Here is an 18,120-nt window from a genome sequence, read left to right as displayed (position 1 = left end):
CGTCGGACTCTGTTTGTACTAGTGTTTTATTTTTACTTTGTTTTAAAACATGCTAACTCTCTGCTTGTATATGATTGCCAAATGGTGCTGGCTATAAGATCCTCTCAGTTAAAAAACTCTTTATTGCAATCGTGGATATCAGGGAACCTTCTCCCCACCGCTCCTGTCAGGAGTTCCAGCTTGCCTCCGCTGTGTTCCGGTGCTACCTCAACCTAGAGGGCGCCGTGGGAAACGCAGTGGCTTATTGGTGAGAATGAAGGCTACCTGGACACGATTTTGAAAAATACTTCACCCTGACACCTGTTGTCGGGCTTACGACAACAGGTTCCTCAGACACCTGTGAAAGGTTCCTGCAGTTTTTTATCAATAAGATAAAACGTCTTCGATCTATGATCGCTGATCTATGATCAGCTGCAATCTTTTGTAAATGGACGCAATGTTCTTGAGAGGTTTCAGTCTGGTTTTAAAACTCTTCATAGTATAGAAACTGCACGTTTAAGAGTTCTTAATGATCTTTTATTAGCCACTGACTCAGGTGACTCAGCTGTGCTTCTGCTTCTGGATTCTCCATTTATAGGTCTAATTTAATAGCTCTAGGTCTAATTTTTACAAAATATAACATTTGTTTTCATTCATATGCTGATGATACTCAGATCTATCTTCAACTGAAGGGAAATAGTTCTGCCTCACTAGAGGCAGAACTGGAGGCAGTGTATCGGTGAAGTTAAATCTTGGATGGCCTCTAACTTCCTTAACTTCAATGAGAACAAAACCGAAGTGATAATTTTTGGACCAAGTGGCAATCCCAGCACCTCTAATTTTAACCTGCACAGTCTTGAGTCTTTTGTCAAATCGCATGCCAAAAATTTAGGGGTTAATATTTGACAGCAATTTCATCTTTGAAAAACAGATGAGCTCAGTCGTACAGCAGTCTTTCTTCAAACTGGGGCTTTTATCTAAGGTGAGATCATTTTTATCTTTTAAAAACATTCAACGGGTGATTCATGCTTTTATTATATCCCAGCTGGACTATTGTAACTCCTTATATGCTGGAGTTAGCCAGACCTGCCTGGCAAGGCTGCAGTTAGTCCAGAATGCTGCAAACAATGGTTTCTATGATCATTTTTCTATGATTTTATGGTGATTTGTGTGATTACCAATTCAGGTACAGATAAAACGTAAGATTATAATGAACCATGAGTTCCCACAACTCCGGATTTTTTCCTAGAGAACCAGCGAGAATCACAAATCATTCCAGGCATAGCAGACGGCACAATCAGTGATTGAGGTCAAGGGTCGTGTCATTTGGGGTGCAGCAATAACCACGAGGGGGTTGGCGGAAATCCAGAAGGACCAGACCAAGAAGGACCAGCACGCTGAGTCAGTTGAGTAAGAGAAACACCCAGACCTCAACAAAAGGGGGCAGAATAATCCCCCGGTCTGTGGAAAAGACCTCAGGGTAGTAGAAAAAAAGTAGAAGCTGGAAAGTAATGGGAGGTCTGAGAGTATTAGCTTTACTAATAGTCTGTGTGATTTTTATGTTATGTTAATTGCCCGAACACAGTGGTCATCCCACATCTGGTCCACTCGTTAAAGGGGGACAGACTGTCCAGAGAGGGAAAAAAGCGCGGCAACTAAGAGAACTGACATGTAATGGGTATAGAAATAGCAACCTGGGGTTAGATTGGCTAATTCAAAATATAAAGGAACAAAAGGTGTCAGACTGTGCGGCGGGCGTAGCCACTTGCCTAGGGATGGGTATCGTTTAGGTTTTATCCGATACCGGTGCCAAACCGGTACTTTTGAAACAGTGCCGGTGCTTAAACAGTGCTCAAACCAGTGCTTAAAGAATGGAGAACACAAAATTGGTCCAAAAACCTCTCATGTTCAGCTGTTTTTTTGTAAAAAGATAACAATGTTAGCCTTTTCTGCAGCTATGGGGCATATATGGTGTCACTCTTGGCTGGAAGCAGTGCTTAATCAATGGAAAAAACACAAACTTTGTCCAAAAACCTCTCATGTTTAACTGTTTTCCACTTTTTCTTTGGTCATTTTAGCCTTTTTGGCCAGGGTGAAGGGAGTATCTGCCATCAAACAAGAAGACAGCCGCATGTAGCTATGATGATGTTTGCTAGTTCACCTTACATGCATTAATGTAATAACGTGGTTAGCCTACTCAACGTAAATTACACACGAACAACATTAAGCTACTCACGCAGAGAAGAACGGCTGTTGCTGCCATTATCATCCGTCATCATTTCTGCTACACTGGCAGGGCTAGGGGCCAGGACTCTATTCTTCGGGTTTTTGGGGGATGTTGCTCTGGGTCCGATAACTGGCAACCCACCCGCAGTAGATGTTCACGGTGTGAGGTCTTGCAGCAAGCTATCAAATACGGCGCATTTCTTGGCTTTTAAAAAAAACGCTATGCGTCACCAGGTGTTTCATCGGATTTGAGGTGTTACCTCCTTTGACAATATCACCTTAAAGCACTTGTTGCAGGCCGCTGAGTTTGCATCTTTTGCTGTGAAGTACAGCCAGACTTTTGACCGCTTCGCCTTGGGCATTTTAATCTGTAGCTCTGCATAAAAGAACGTACGTACCTAGACCGGCCTACTATCCTCGGAAACGTAAAATGATTGGCTAGAATCTAAAGTGTATCACAGCTTAGGAAAAAAAGCACCGAAATAAAGCACCGAAATGTGCGCTGCTTTTCGGTCTGGTTACTACCGTTTATGTCAGAACCCGGATACCGGTACCCATCCCTACACTTGCCCACACCTCTTCACTGAACCTGGCCCTTTCTATTCAAATGACACGTGGGGATTTGGTTGTATGCTTAAAATAACAAGAAGTGCTGTTTATATAGGAAACTGCTAAACTCTCTCCAGCCTGTTTCCACCAATTGACAATAAAACTAATCTAGGACATTTTACCCCAAGAAAAGCTAACTATACCTGTTTTGATTTTACAGTGAGCAACTAGGGAAGTCAGATGTATGATGCAGGAGAGATCCCAGTGGACTGGTGTACGGTGGTGTATCCAGCCCAAGGGAATGCCTCCAGGGAAAACATGACATAAATTGGCCCATGGGCAAGAGCGGCTTTGTACTATTATGCTGGGTGAAAAGGGGGTAAGGGTCTCAGGAAACAGGGCAGGGCAGCTCACAGCCCAGCGTAGATGCCAGGTGCTGTTCTAAAGGTCCACTTACTTGTTTGACTTATTTGTGGGGTTTCTAACATATATGGACACCATAGGGGTCCCTAGGGGAGTCACATTAATCGCATAGATCGCATTAATTATATACATTACAATGTCCTAAGGTCCTAAGGGGGTGTATGTGCAATGTTTAGAGATATGTGTTGCACTTTCATCCCCAAGAACACTGCTCCAGACAGTTCTGTAACCAGAGCCTGGAAGGCCTCAGAACATTATCCAAAACAATACATGAACAATGAAGAATACACAACCCATTGGAGGAATGCATGATATCTATGTTTGGGCAATGGGAAGGTTTTATTTTGTCTATTATTGGTAAACAGTGGCTCCAGTGTGTCATACTGTGACCTTTACGAGATGGCGCCTGGATTGAAATTAAAGTAGAGCAGAAAAACATGAATGTCAAGCAATTTGCATGACTGTAATGTCGGTGATATCCTACTTGGAGATTGTGTTGAAACCCCATGAAGAGAATCTATAAGAAATTAAATTGATAATTGACTTTGAACATGGGATTGAAATCACTACATTCGTAGCAATTCCTATCCCTACACACACTGAAAAGCTAATTTGACCTCCTAAATCTGTTTTCACATAGAATGTGTAAATGTCACAAGCTTTTTAAAGTTAAGAGTGTGTCTTTGTTTGGAGTAGACTTCATCTGCTATTATCTTTTTAATTAACCATAAGCAGTGGATGATTGTAAATGCCAGTCAAGTATAATTTCTTATGTGTTGAACTGGAATGTTCTGGTGAGCACAGGTACCAGTAGTACTACACTAAAGTACCAAGAAAGGAGATTTTTGCAATAAAATAACTGTAATATATCATACAGTTGTGTTTTCCAATGAGAAAGGCCGAAATTAGATTTACAGTTTTTATTTTACTTTTAAAATGATTTACCTTAAACTGGTTTAAAGTGCATTTAATGCTAAGGTGTCACAGCTAAATCATACTCTGGACATAAGTTTCCACCATAAAAAGTGACAATTAAATAACTACACAAAACTTAGAGACCAAGACCATACACAAAACAGAAACTTCCACTAACAAGTCTAGATATCTTGAAAGTCACAGTAGGGCTTTTATTAACTGCCTTGAGGTTTAAAGTCAAATGCATATTTACACTTTGTAATGTTCATTGACCAGCATCAAATACACTATTACATTATACTCTTTCACAGACTCTTTTACATTTAAAATAGTCTCAGTTTTCAATAACAATTATAAAATGTTATATTGTTATTATGAGACATGAAACATTGTTTTGTTTGCCATATTTTGGATTATTTTATATGAAATTTTCTATGTTTTCAGCTTTTTAAACCCCTCCGCAAAGGATGATTGGGTACTGCTAAGGTTCAAATCTGAATGCTTTTTATTTGTTTGCAGAAATTTTAAATTGCATTTTAACTTTTAATAACTTCTTCAACGATTCTTTGATTTCCTGTGTCTGAAGACCATAGATTATTGGATTTAAAGTCAAAGGCATGACAGTGGCCAAAGACAGACTTACAGTCCTTGCATTTGGAAGTATTGTACTCCCAAAGGTAAAGATAAATAGTGCAGGGAGGAAATAAATTGCCACTAATGAAAGGTGACTTGTGCAGGTTTTTAAAGCCTTTAGTCTTTCCCTACATGTAGCAGTTTTTGACAAAGAATAACCAATACAGCAGTAACTTCCCACGATAAATGCCAGTGGAACCCAAAGAACAAGAACTGGTGCCAAATGAGCAATTACACGATTTGGAGTAAGATCATTGCAGCCAAGCCGATACACAGGTCCATGATCACAGAAATAGCTCTGAATAATCACAGAGTCACAGAAAGAAAGTCTTGTGAGAAGACCAACTGCAGTGAGTATGATAGTAATTGCAAGAAGCCAGAAAAAAGCGATCAAAGATAAAATGAGTTTGTGGCTGATTCTCATTTGGTAGTGCAGCGGGTACATGATAGCCATGACTCTGTCAAAGGACAACACAACCAGATTAAAAGCCTGAGCTGCAAAAAAGGTCAAGCAGAAAAACATGAATGCCAAGCAGTCATTGTAGGAGATATGGTGATGGTTAAACAGAAAAATGTCAACAAGCTTTGGCATCAAAGCAGAGCTACTTAACAGGTCTGTAAATGCAAAGTTCACAACTCCAATATGTTTTGGACCTCTCAATGTATGATCCAAAATTATGCCAATCATCAGTAGTGTGTTTCCCACCACTGAAAAAATGTAGATAAAGCACAGAAAGACAAAGTAATACCTAATATTAGCTATGCCATTAAATGCACTTATTATGAAATATGCAGGTTTCACAAATGTGATGTTTTTCCCAACAGCTGAATTAAAAAATTCCATTTGAATAATTTTTTTTTTAATGTTGAAGGTTAAAGTTAATGTCCTTTATTTTATGTTTCAGCAAACCTTCTTTAGTTAAGACTGGCTCCAAATGGAAGCAGAGCACGTTTGTGTTCTGTCCCTTATAGTCACTTTGCATTCCCCTATGACATCAAACCATATGGTTACAGCTTTGTGCAGACAATTTAACTAATAGGAATATTACATAATGGTTAATATTTTCTGACTGCCATCTTACTATCCCGAATTTTTTTCCGAATGCTGGTCAACCTCAGACTGACAATACAACTCAAAATCATGTTGTTTTGGATTAATTAAAAAGCTGGAAAGGGTACTTTGTGAAAATGTGTGCCCTTTTTCTACTCCTGATATTAATCTAAGATTATCAAATACCGGCTTTGCTGTCCTGCCAAGCTTGCTGTTGGGCACTGTTATTTTGTGTCAATAAGCTCGTAAGTAGCAAATTTAGTTAATAGAAGTCAGTCAATAATGGTAAACGCTAACATGTGTTAAGACTCATCAAAGGTAATGTATTTTTTCATGAAACAGAAGAGGATGGATGGCTGGAATGGAATGGAAAGATAGATAGATGTTGTGCACTGCCTTGGAAGTTTGGAGTGGAGCAGATGTTGTGATGGGCCAACTCACAGTTTTTTTTTCCTCCAGAAGTCAACCACCATCTCTTTTATTAATCTAAGCTTACCAAATACCGGCTTTGCTGTCCTGCCAAGCTTGCTGTTGGGCACTGTTACCTGTGTCAATAAGCTCGTAGGTAATGTTGTGTTAAAGCAGGTGTAATTGGTCTTCACCCATGATGTTGTGATGGGCCAACTCACCATCTATTTTGTCTTGCTGACATTCAGAAAGAGGTGTTTCTTTCGGACCATTCTACAGTTGCCCTCACCAGATCCCTGTACTCAGACTCCTGCCCCCCCCCTTAATGCACCCAACCACTGCAGTGTCATCAGAAGTGTACAAGGTAAAGAGGAATGGAGATGTAGACCGTGTCATGTGGTACCCCAATATTACTAACCAGCACATCAGAATGGGTGCCCCCCAGAGTTACAAACTGAGGCCTCTCTGACAGATAGTCAGCAAATCAGGAGACAGTAGAAGTTGTGATATCCATCCCGAGAAGCTTCTCACTTAGCAGAAATGGCTGGATTGTTATTTACTTTGCTTTTGTTTCCTTGTCGTTTGTTACTGGAAGACTGACTATGATTCTATTACCAGCAAATTACATATTACAGTATGTCAGCTAACACACTTGCTCTTGTGGAGACTGGGGAGATTTTCTTTTCCACCCCTTAAAGAGCACCCAGTGTGCACATTGCCCGACTAATATTACACCAGACCAGTAGAGATAAAAAACAAACCCAGAATTTAAAAAAACATCAGTTTTAAAAGGCGGCTCTACTCTAAAACTGTGACACAACCATGTGCAGTCCGTCCTCCAGCTGACTACTATGTTTGCTGCACAACTTGCTTGAGGTCTTCTAAAATCACTTCTTGAGTCTCTGCTGTAAGGACATAACCACAGTGTGTGTGAATGGCTACTCAATCATCTCAGGCTCTTCACCTTCACAGTTGCTCCTCAGTGCAAATGAGAGAAAAACAGCACCTGCTAGTGATGTGTGGATCAATCCTGAAATATCGATTCCTCTGATACCAATCATTTATGTTCTAGAATCAATTCTTACATTAAAATATCGATATTTTAGTAATTTAGGGTAAATTTGTAGTTTATCATTAACAGGAACACAGTGGAAAGAAACTATAACATTCGGATTGTCTACATTCAAATTCAGAGGCTGCTTCCACCTGAGGACCCGGCCTTCGCGGTCTAAAGAAAGCCGGGTAGTACGGCACGAGCTCCCTCCTTGGAGTGAAATGCTGCCGTCTGCTCCTTGCTATCTAAAATATAACCGGGCGCTGACGTAAACTCTCGACCGTCTCACACTTCTGTTTAATCAGTTTTCTGTTTGTGTGAAAACCCCGAAGGAACCCACCCAAGGGATTAAAAAAGTTACATTTAATTTAATCTAATCTAATAACTTTAATCTCAGCCAAACCGATTGACCCACGAACAAATAAAACACTGAAAAAGCCAAACAACATTTTTAAGTTATCAAAGGGACTTATATATCATGTTTAACCTGAGTAGCGAAAGACAGCGGTGGGTTTGAAAAGGATTAGCCAGGAGTCCGGTGTTCTCACTGGCTCTAGTGAGCCTTGAACCCCCACTCGCTATCGAGCTGGTGAGACGTCTGTTACCCACGTCGGAGCGCAAAACGTCGGAGCGCTTTTGAAAATATGTGGTGTCTTGATAAACCCTAGCAGATATTTGAAGTTTACACAGCTGACACATTTTTATCATATTTTAACATATGTTCACCTGAAAATATGTTAAACGTTTATTTTGTGACCCAAAAAGAATAATAAGAGTAATATTAACACTAACTAGCTGCCACCATTATTGACTACTGCGCTGGGCTGCGCTACGAATTCTGGGACACAGCTTCTTCTTCTTCGGGGTTTAATGGCAGCTGGCATCCTTGTACATGCAGTGCTGCCATCTTCTGTTTCAGTCCGTTATTACACTCTTAAATCCTACTACTTATTCCTGCGTCTTTTGGGATCTTACAAAGCTTCAAACGACACGTCAACTATTAAATTAGTTGTCGACAATTTTAATAGTCGACGTAATCGTGACTAGGGCTGGGCAAAACGATTATTTTCCTAATCGATGAATCTAGCGATTAATTTTTCGATGCATCGATTAATCTAATGATTAATTTTTCAATCCGATTCGATTTTGATTTGATTTGATTATCGATTATTTCCATATTTTTTGACTTGTATAGCAATTTCACATTTACTAATTTATGTATATCAATGAAAAACACAAATTTCTTCATTTGAAGACCTTTTAATAAAAAAAATTGCAAAATAAAATTGTAGAGGTCATACAATCAATAGCATTTAACAAGAAATGAAATGTGCAAACATATAAAATTAAGGAAAAGTTAACAAAACATTTCAAATAAATAGCAACAATGGTGTCTTTAAACAAACAAAATGTAACATTCACTTTGCTTTCTCCCAAAAAGTGCTCTTCATTCACAAAACAAAATCCACAATAACATTGTAGTACAATCTTCTGTTTTTAACAAAAAATTAAATGTTGTGCAGAACAAATATGAACAAAGGAAATCATAGCAAAAAATTAATAAAATATAAACAGCAGCAATGGCATCTTTGAACAAATACAACGTAACATTCACTTTGCTCTCTGCAAAAAAAGTGCTCTTTGTTAACAAAATATCCATTTTGCTGCCTTCTCTCCTATTTGTGTGTGTGTTTGTGTGTGTGTGTGTTCAATCATGTTCATCACATGAAGTAGTTATGCATTGGAGTGGAGAAATGTTAGCATTTCTACATGCTCAGCAGTCAGGCTTGCCCTTTTTTTGGTGACAATGTTTCCAGCAACTGAAAAAAGCCTTTCAGATGGTGTTGATGTGGCAGGTACAGCCAAATATGATTTGGCTAAATTAGCCAGTGTGGGGAATCTTGTTGCATTATTCTTCCACCATGTAAGGGGGTCATTATCCCTTGGAATAGGGGCTTCCCCAAAATACAGCAGTGCTTCTTTCCTCACCGCCTCATTTTCTCCATCCCCACCCAACAAAGTGTCCAACACAGACCTCTTCTTTGTTGGGGGACTTGCTGAGGCTTCCTGTCCCACATGTTCCTGCTGTAACTGTGATCTCTGCTCCCTTTTGAGATCAAGTGCCTCCCTCTGTACTGTTACTTGCAGTTTCAGAGCATCTTCTGGAGAAAGGAATTTCAGTTTACGAAAGCGTGGATCAAGGGCAGCAGCAATGAGTGACACATTTTTTCCATCTGCTTGAAATGCAGATACCTCTGGCTGCCACCTATACAAGATTTCCTCTTCTGCACAGTTCTGGAAAGAGTTCACTGCAGCAGAATCAAATGATTTGTTTTTGGTGGATTTCAGGAGACCTTTCAGCAGGGGGGGAAGAACAGAGACTGTGACATAAGACTGTCCACTAAGAACATTAGTGGCTTGCTCATAAGGCTTGAGCACCTTCAATTCATCCAGAAGAATCCACTGATCACTTTTCAGATCTAGGTACTGTTTCCCACGCTGTGTGACTTTTGGATCTGAAAGCGTCGCAACCACTGGCCATCTCTGTTCCAACAGACGTTCAATCATGTAGTATGAACTGTTCCATCTGACAGCGACATCCTGGATTAGTTTATGCTCAGCTGTACCCATCTGCTTTTGCTTCTGCTTAAGTTTGGTGCAAGCTGGCTCACTTTTCCTGATGTGCTTTACAAGGCCCCGTGCAGCTGATAGTGCCTTATCAATCTTGGGGTCTTTCAGTGCATGGTTTACAACCAGTTGCAGTGTATGCCCGGCACACCGATAGGACACCACTCCAAACTTCTCTTTCAGGATGTGGAGAGCTGCAACTATGTTACTTGCATTATCATGCACAACGGCAAGGACATTATGCAAGGAAATGTGGAATTTCTCTGCCACCTTCTCCACCCAGGAGGCAAGGTTTTCTGCAGTGTGGCGCTCTTCAACTGGCAGTGTTGCTAAATTGAAGGAGAGAAGATCCCAATTGTCATTAATGAAATGACAAGTTACCCCTAAGTAGGACTCTGTGACCAGACTTGTCCAAGCATCAGTGGTAAGGGAGATTTTGGATGTGGCCTTTTTTAGTTCATTCCTTAGTTTCTCAACTGAAGTTTCATACTTTCTCTCCATCATGCTTGTAAAATGACGCCTAGACGGCAGAGTGTATCCCGGTTGGAAAGTGGTCAGCATTTCTTTGAATCCCTCACCCTCAACCACAGCAAGTGGTCTCATGTCTTTTAAAATCATAGTTAAGACGCTCTCGGTAAGTACAGCCGCCTCCTGGGGGGTGCATGGTGTACTTCTTCTCTGACAGTAGTCCTCCAGACTTTTCTGTTTGTTCCTGAAATCATAAATCACACACAGCACACAGATGAATTCGAATAATTACAAAATAATTATATGGAAAGCATAATATCAAAATAATTAGATAAGGATCTGGTTGTTATAATAAATAAATATAAACCATGTATGTGCCTTACTGTTGTTGAAATCTCCCAATTCTTTGAATCTTTGGGCTGAAGGAAGGACAATACTCGGTGTATTTATGCTCAATCAACAATCATTTATTTCCATACAATTCAACACTTAAGAGCATAAGGACCATCATGATGGGGAGACCTGCCTGCAGAGGGTCACAGCAAGTCTCAAAATGGTGACGGGTTGCTCAGCTTTTTATAGTCTCTAGTGGCCCCCACCTAGTCGTAAAAGACCAAACATTAACATTCTTTCTCTCTTACGGCGCCTCAGTTATGACCTCGGCAGTTGTTTCTCTGCTTTCTGTAAGGTGGGGGTGTGGAATGTGGTCTGTCTATCTCCCCTGTCTTAGACACAGAGTCTCCTGCTTACAACCTTCTCTTTATGATTCAACAATAGAACATGTCAAGTAAACAGTGTAACACATTCCCAGCAGATCAAGGATACAGAGTGATGCACACTTATCTAATAAACTAATAAGTGAATATGTTCTTTTAACTCAAAAGTATAATGAGAACTAAACTACATACAGCTCACACACTCTATATTAAAGGGTATAATATGATCTACAGCAGTATTCTAATTCAACTACTTTGATTACATATATAAGGTAACATATAATAACAGAATAATCTAATACTGTTATGCCATGTGCTTTCATAGCATAACAGTAAGAGATTAATGATAATCACCAATGTTGAACATATGATATGGCTGCAAAAAATAACTGCAAAAAATAGCGTTTAAACAGCCATAGCTGATGGCACATTTACTGGTGCACTGCTTTCTAGCCATTAGATGGCATAACTTTGACCTATAAGATCAAGCTGAAGAAGCATTATGTATAAAAACAGCATTCAAATAGGATGAAAGACATTAAACTTGACAAATCAAGAGTTCGTTGTCATTTTGCTTTTGCAAGCACTTTAACGATGTTGTAACATTGTCCACGACGGCTACGTTTAGGTGGTGGTGAATTATCCTTGTTAACATTTCTCCTGCGGCCAATTCTATGTCTCACATTTTCATCTTTCGCCGATTCTGATAATCAGCCTGCGCGCATTCCGACTCATTTTGCCAGCATGGGCCACAAATTAAAAAAACAACTAAACAGCAGCTGCTATATGTTACTGCTAAGTAGCTTAAATTAGTTTTGTATTTATGGAGGTTGGGTGTTTATCTCTGTCTATGAGTGAGTGTATGTCTAGGGGAGTGGGGGGGGGGGTCGGATGAATTAACGGGTAAAAACCAGCGTTAGTAAAAAAGTTGAAAACTTACGGTGGTTTGTCCTTTTCAGAAGCTGCTCCTGGATGTCGTCGTTTGAGGTGCTGGTGCATAGCCGTCGTGCTTTTATGATAGGCCATTTCCACCTTACAAAGCCGGCAAACGACTGAATCACTTCCTTTTCGGTTAAAATATCCCCATACTGTAGAACTGCGTGTTCGGGTGCAGTGGTTTAAGTCGACTGCGACTACCTCACTCATGTTACCGCTACTCGCTGCCGCCATGTATTTTTTTGAAAGTGACGACGCATCGACGTAAATTGTTTTACGTCGACGTATTTTACGCGTCGACGTAATCGATTACGTCGACGCGTTGTCCCAGCCCTAATCGTGACTAGTCGACTAATCGTGGCAGCCCTAGCTGGGAATGCCTAGCAGAGGCCCCAGTCCGTGAGATCTTTAATGCACACCTCCAGCAGAGCTTCAACAGCATTCCAAGGGAGACTGGGGACATTGTGCACGAATGAACAATGACAATGCTGCCCTTTGTAACTGATTTCAAATCTATCACTATCTATCTAGTGTGGACGTAGCCCCAGGGTCCTGTTCGCGAGTGATGGGAGAAGGTAGTGGAAGATTGACAGACGGATTGGTGCTGCGGCTGCAGTGATGCAGATGTTGCACCGGTCTGGTGTGGTGAAGAGGGAGCTGAGTGTAAAAGTGAAGCTCTCAAAATTAGTTTTGTCGCTGATTCATTTTTGACCTCTTGCCTCAATTTTATTCTGCAACTTAGACATCCACATTACGCACACTCTCACATAACACATACATATAGGGCCTTGGAGGTGGGCATGTTTTACAGCATCCAGAGGATGGTCGGTGTATTCCAACCCACCTCTGGCGCTGGTGCCCTACCCTCAATTTTAAATGCATATAGACACTGAGGGTTTTCGGGAGGAGCCGTGCTGCTCTCTGATAGGAAGCAGGAACCACGCTCTCCTGTGTTTTAAATGCACTTTAGAACAGCACACAGCAACACTACATATGAGTGGGCGGAGGGAGGTTTGGGGTCTTCACTCACCCTGGTTCTGTTAGCCGTCAGGGCTGGGGGGCTGGGAGGAGGTGCTGGCCGTCAGATTGGGTTTTGGGATGCGGGGCCTCCCTGCTACTGCAGAGAAGGAGGTGGTCCGCTTGCCTCCATCCCAGAGAGAAGGGTTACATCTCCTGGGTCTAGGTGCGGCTTGGCCCTCTGGGGGCGGGGGTACCTGGACCTAGGTTATAGAGTATGTTTGGGGAGTGTGACTGTCTGTGCAGTGTCTATTTGTGTCTGTCTACACGTTGGGTGAGTGCCAAGTATTTGGTTGTGTATATGGGGGTGGGAATGCACGTTTGTGTCCGCGTGCGCCTGTTCGTCTGTGTCTATATGTTAGGTTGGGTCTTAGACTCCACCTATCTGGGTACATCTCAGGCCCTCCAAAGTACGGAGGCCTATCTCCCCTCACCACACTCCCTGCCGGTGGCTGATGCCCTCAGACGTTGGTGTGTTGGTGGTTCTTGTCGACTGGGGCTGGGCGCTCATGTATGTACTGGCTTACTCCTGGTGGCCGATTGGCAGGGCCTGGCGCCTGTGGCCCGGTTGGGCCCCTTCTGGGGGGTGGGGTGCCCTCAGGCCTCTGGGCCTGAAGCTCGGTCCTCTCTGGCACAGCTGGCTGCCGGCAGAGCCCGTGGGCACGCCACTGAAACCCCCTCTGGCCTCTGCTCCGTAGCTGCTGGGTGACCTCTCGTTTGGAGCTCTACTCAGCTCTTCCCAGGAGGGTGGCACGGTTCCCCCCCTTTGGTGGTCCTCCTCGAGTCCTCGTACTCTGGGGCCTCTGGATGTCTGGGGCCTGGATCTCCTCCATACCTGCTTCATACCCTGGGGGACGGGGCTATGGCTCCCCACACTCCCTAGCAGATCGTTACATGGAGAAACCTTTGGAATACAAGCATGCTGATCCACACAGGTATGCACACAGGTGTACACACGGGTGTTCACAGACGCGGACTACACCTTTCTTGGCTGCTGCCTCAAAGCACATTGTGCGCTGTCTATCTTGCGTGCTGCACAATAGCGTTTAATATTTCGTATCTACTGTTATCTACTGTTAGCTAGTTTATTGTGATGGTGCTGTATTTATTATGTTGCTCTTTTTTTGTTTGCTTTCTCTTCTGTTTTTTTTTTCTCCATACAGGTGATCCAGGTGCTTTGTTTGTTTTTCTTTCTTTCTTCCCCACTTTCTCACCGTCTCTTCTCCCCTCTGTTTTTATTTCTCTCCCTCTCTTTCTTTCATTCTTTCTCCCTGTCCTATCCCCCAGTCATGTCTGTCCCGTTTGTAGCAACCAAAAATAAAATAAAATAAGTACATACAGTGGGGCAAAAAAGTATTTAGTCAGCCACCGATTGTGCAAGTTCCCCCACTTAAAATGATGACAGAGGTCAGTAATTTGCACCAGAGGTACACTTCAACTGTGAGAGACAGAATGTGAAAAAAAAATCCATGAATTAACATGGTAGGATTTGTAAAGAATTTATTCGTAAATCAGGGTGGAAAATAAGTATTTGGTCACCTCAAACATGGAAAATCTCTGGCCCTCACAGACCTGTAACGTCTTCTGTAAGAAGCCTTTCTGTCCCCCACTCGTTACCTGTATGAATGGCACCTGTTTGAACTCATCATCTGTATAAAAGACACCTGTCCACAGCCTCAAACAGTCAGACTCCAAACCCCGCCATGGCCAAGACCAAAGAGCTTTCGAAGGACACCAGGAAAAGTATTGTAGACCTGCACCAGACTGGGAAGAGTGAATCTACAATAGGCAAGCAGCTTGGTGTGAAAAAATCAACTGTGGGAGCAATCATCAGAAAATGGAAGACATACAAGACCACTGATAATCTCCCTCGATCTGGGGCTCCACGCAAGATCTCATCCCGTGGGGTCAAAATGATCATGAGAACGGTGAGCAAAGATCCCAGAACCACACGGGGGGACCTGGTGAATGACCTGCAGAGAGCTGGGACCACAGTAACAAAGGTCACCATCAGTAACACACTACAACGGCAGGGAATCAAATCCCGCAGTGCCAGACGTGTTCCGCTGCTGAAGCCAGTGCATGTCCAGGCCCGTCTGAAGTTTGCCAGAGAGCACATGGGTGATACAGCAGAGGATTGGGAGAATGTCATGTGGTCAGATGAAACCAAAGTAGAACTTTTTGGTATAAACTCAACTCGTCGTGTTTGGAGGAAGAAGAATACTGAGTTGCATCCCAAGAACACCATACCTACTGTGAAGCATGGGGGTGGAAACATCATGCTATGGGGCTGTTTTTCTGCCAAGGGGACAGGACGACTGATCCGTGTTAAGGACAGAATGAATGGGGCCATGTATCGTGAGATTTTGAGCCAAAACCTCCTTCCATCAGTGAGAACTTTGAAGATGAAACGAGGCTGGGTCTTCCAACATGACAATGATCCAAAACACACCACCCGGGCAACAAAGGAGTGGCTCCGTAAGAAGCATTTGAAAGTCCTGGAGTGGCCTAGCCAGTCGCCAGACCTCAACCCCATAGAAAATCTGTGGCGGGAGTTGAAAGTCCGTGTTGCTCAGCGACAGCCCCAAAACATCACTGCTCTCGAGAAGATCTGCATGGAGGAATGGGCCAAAATACCAGCTACTGTGTGTGCAAACCTGGTAAAGACCTATAGTAAACGTTTGACCTCTGTTATTGCCAACAAAGGTTATGTTACAAAGTATTGAGTTGTATTTTTGTTATTGACCAAATACTTATTTTCCACCCTGATTTACGAATAAATTCTTTACAAATCCTACCATGTGGATTCATGGATTTTTTTTTCACATTCTGTCTCTCACAGTTGAAGTGTACCTCTGGTGCAAATTACTGACCTCTGTCATCATTTTAGGTGGGGGAACTTGCACAATCGGTGGCTGACTAAATACTTTTTTGCCCCACTGTAATTATAATAAAGGTCAATCAAATGGACCAATATGGCAAGGCTATGATGATCCACTTGGTAAAATAAATCCGCTTGGCATCTTTCTTGGCCTTAAGACAACAATTCTGATGGCTAAAGATCCAAACTGAACAACAAAAAAATAAAAAATAATCCCCTGATCTAACCCTCTACTGCATGACTTTTTAATTTTGGGGAAAAAAATTATTTCTCCCTATTTTGGGGGAGCTTTAGGGTCCCTAATAATATATCAATCATAAAATTTGACACCCTGCCAGATATTGGTTTGTTGCTTCAAGGCAACACTGTGCAACAAGGGTAGTAAAATGCCAAGTTATTCTATAATAAGTTGTATTAGTACAACAAGGATGAACAAATAAATAAACAACAAATAAACAATGTAAACATTTCACAAAACAATAAAACACCAAAATACATCCAACATTTGACCCTAACCCCATGCACGTGCGCACACACACACACACACATGCACACACACACGCGCGTTGTGTTCCCATCACTTTTGGGGACATTACATTAACTTACATTAATTTCCTGGAGACTTATCCTAACTCTACCCATCACAAGTCCCTGCCTGAACCTTACCCTAACCCTGACTCAAGCCTTCACCCTAAAATTGAATGATTTACCTTGCAATTTGTCATAAAGTAGGCGAGACCTCACAATATGAGTGTGTAAACAAATTTGTGTCCCCACAACAATAAGTAATACATGACCACACACACTGATACCCACACAGCAATATTGGTATGGCAGGGATCTGGCCCACACAATGTGCTTACACATGGCCCATATACTGCAATGAATAACGGCCCTTTGGTGGCCTAGACCTTGTTTGCCAGAGGTGGCCCACGCATGGACCAGCACAAGGCCAGTTTCAGACACCCTGGTCGTACTGTGCTGGCCCATGTGTGGATTACCTCTGGCAAACCTGATCTGGGCCACCAAAGGGCCATTATTCATTGCGGTATGTGGGCCATCTGTAGGTGGTGTGCAGCCACGGGCCAGTTGTAGACACACTGCTGGCCCTGTGCTGGCCCAGAACGGTTTCAGCTCTGGCCCTAGATGTCAGCATAATGTGTACCTTAATCAAGCCATGCAATAACAGCCTGTGCCAGAACATGCAAAACAGTGCAAAAGTAACATGCCGAAACTCTGTTCAGACAGTGAATGGACTGATTTTTATGTAGCGCTTTTCTACTCTCCCAGATTACTCAAAGTGCCGGTTTGATACCAGATCCTGGCCAGACCTGCTTGCTATGTGGGCACTAACACACACACAGACACAGTTACTTTACCAACTGACCCCTGAGCTCCTAAGTGTCTCTCAAACCTCATTCAGGGATCCACTCCTCTACTTCACTGTTACTCCCTGAAAGCTCACTGTCCTCACTTTCTGAGGACAGAAAGTGCACATTCCCTTGGTTTCCTTGCATAAAAAGTTTTTGTTTGGAAAAAAAAAAGTTGGTTTTTTTTGAAGGGCCACTGTAAGGCATGAAAATGTGGTTTGTTGCCTCAGGGCAACGCTATGCAGTAGAGGGTTCTAATGTCACTATCAAGTAAAAATTTCAACTCTTCTCCAATGTTTTGATTCTACAAAAGTAATCACATCACTTAACTTTCCACCTTATAAACACCAGCACTACCATTGCAAGCATTTTACATGCTGATATTTGGCTTTCAGTCAAAGCAGTGTTTGCCTTTGTGCTGCCTCACAGAGAGACAAGCTGGCACAGCGAATTTATTAGAAATCGTGGATATGAAAAAGTAAAAAAAAAATGCATATATGTTTTGCTTTCTTCACTAAAAAAAACCCTCCTAGAAGAAAATTAGACCAAGATAAAATAATTGCATTCTGTTTTGAAATGATTATCAACACAGAGACAAAAAAATAGGTGAGACATCCAATGATTTTTTAGATACTATTGCTTTTTAAACACCCCATAATCACCTTGATCACAAATAATACGTGCATCCTAACAGACTTTTTGTGTTATCGTTGATTACATTTTGTTTAAGAAATAATCTCCATTCCTATGAAATTACTTGTTCTTTTATTGCAAACAGTCTTAACTCATAATGACATTAGACAATTCTACTTTAAATTCTATTTCAAAGGACAGATTTCAAAGAAACACAAACATACACAATATAT

At 41.9% G+C, this 18,120-nt stretch overlaps 1 protein-coding gene across 1 annotated transcript; it reads right to left on the bottom strand.

Annotated features, from left to right (window-relative positions):
- Positions 1-4,597: 4,597 nt before the first annotated feature.
- Positions 4,598-5,569, bottom strand: LOC101479711 (olfactory receptor 1500-like). Its single transcript, XM_004550148.3, has one exon. The coding sequence runs from the start codon at positions 5,567-5,569 to the stop codon at positions 4,598-4,600; it is 972 nt and encodes a 323-aa protein (XP_004550205.3).
- Between the last annotated feature and the right edge of the window lie 12,551 nt (positions 5,570-18,120).

The sequence above is a fragment of the Maylandia zebra genome, linkage group LG10 (assembly GCF_041146795.1).
Source record: "Maylandia zebra isolate NMK-2024a linkage group LG10, Mzebra_GT3a, whole genome shotgun sequence".
Lineage (NCBI taxonomy): Eukaryota > Metazoa > Chordata > Actinopteri > Cichliformes > Cichlidae > Maylandia > Maylandia zebra.
The sequence above is the reverse complement of the archived record's forward strand: the minus strand, read 5'-3'. Positions and strand labels throughout refer to the sequence as shown.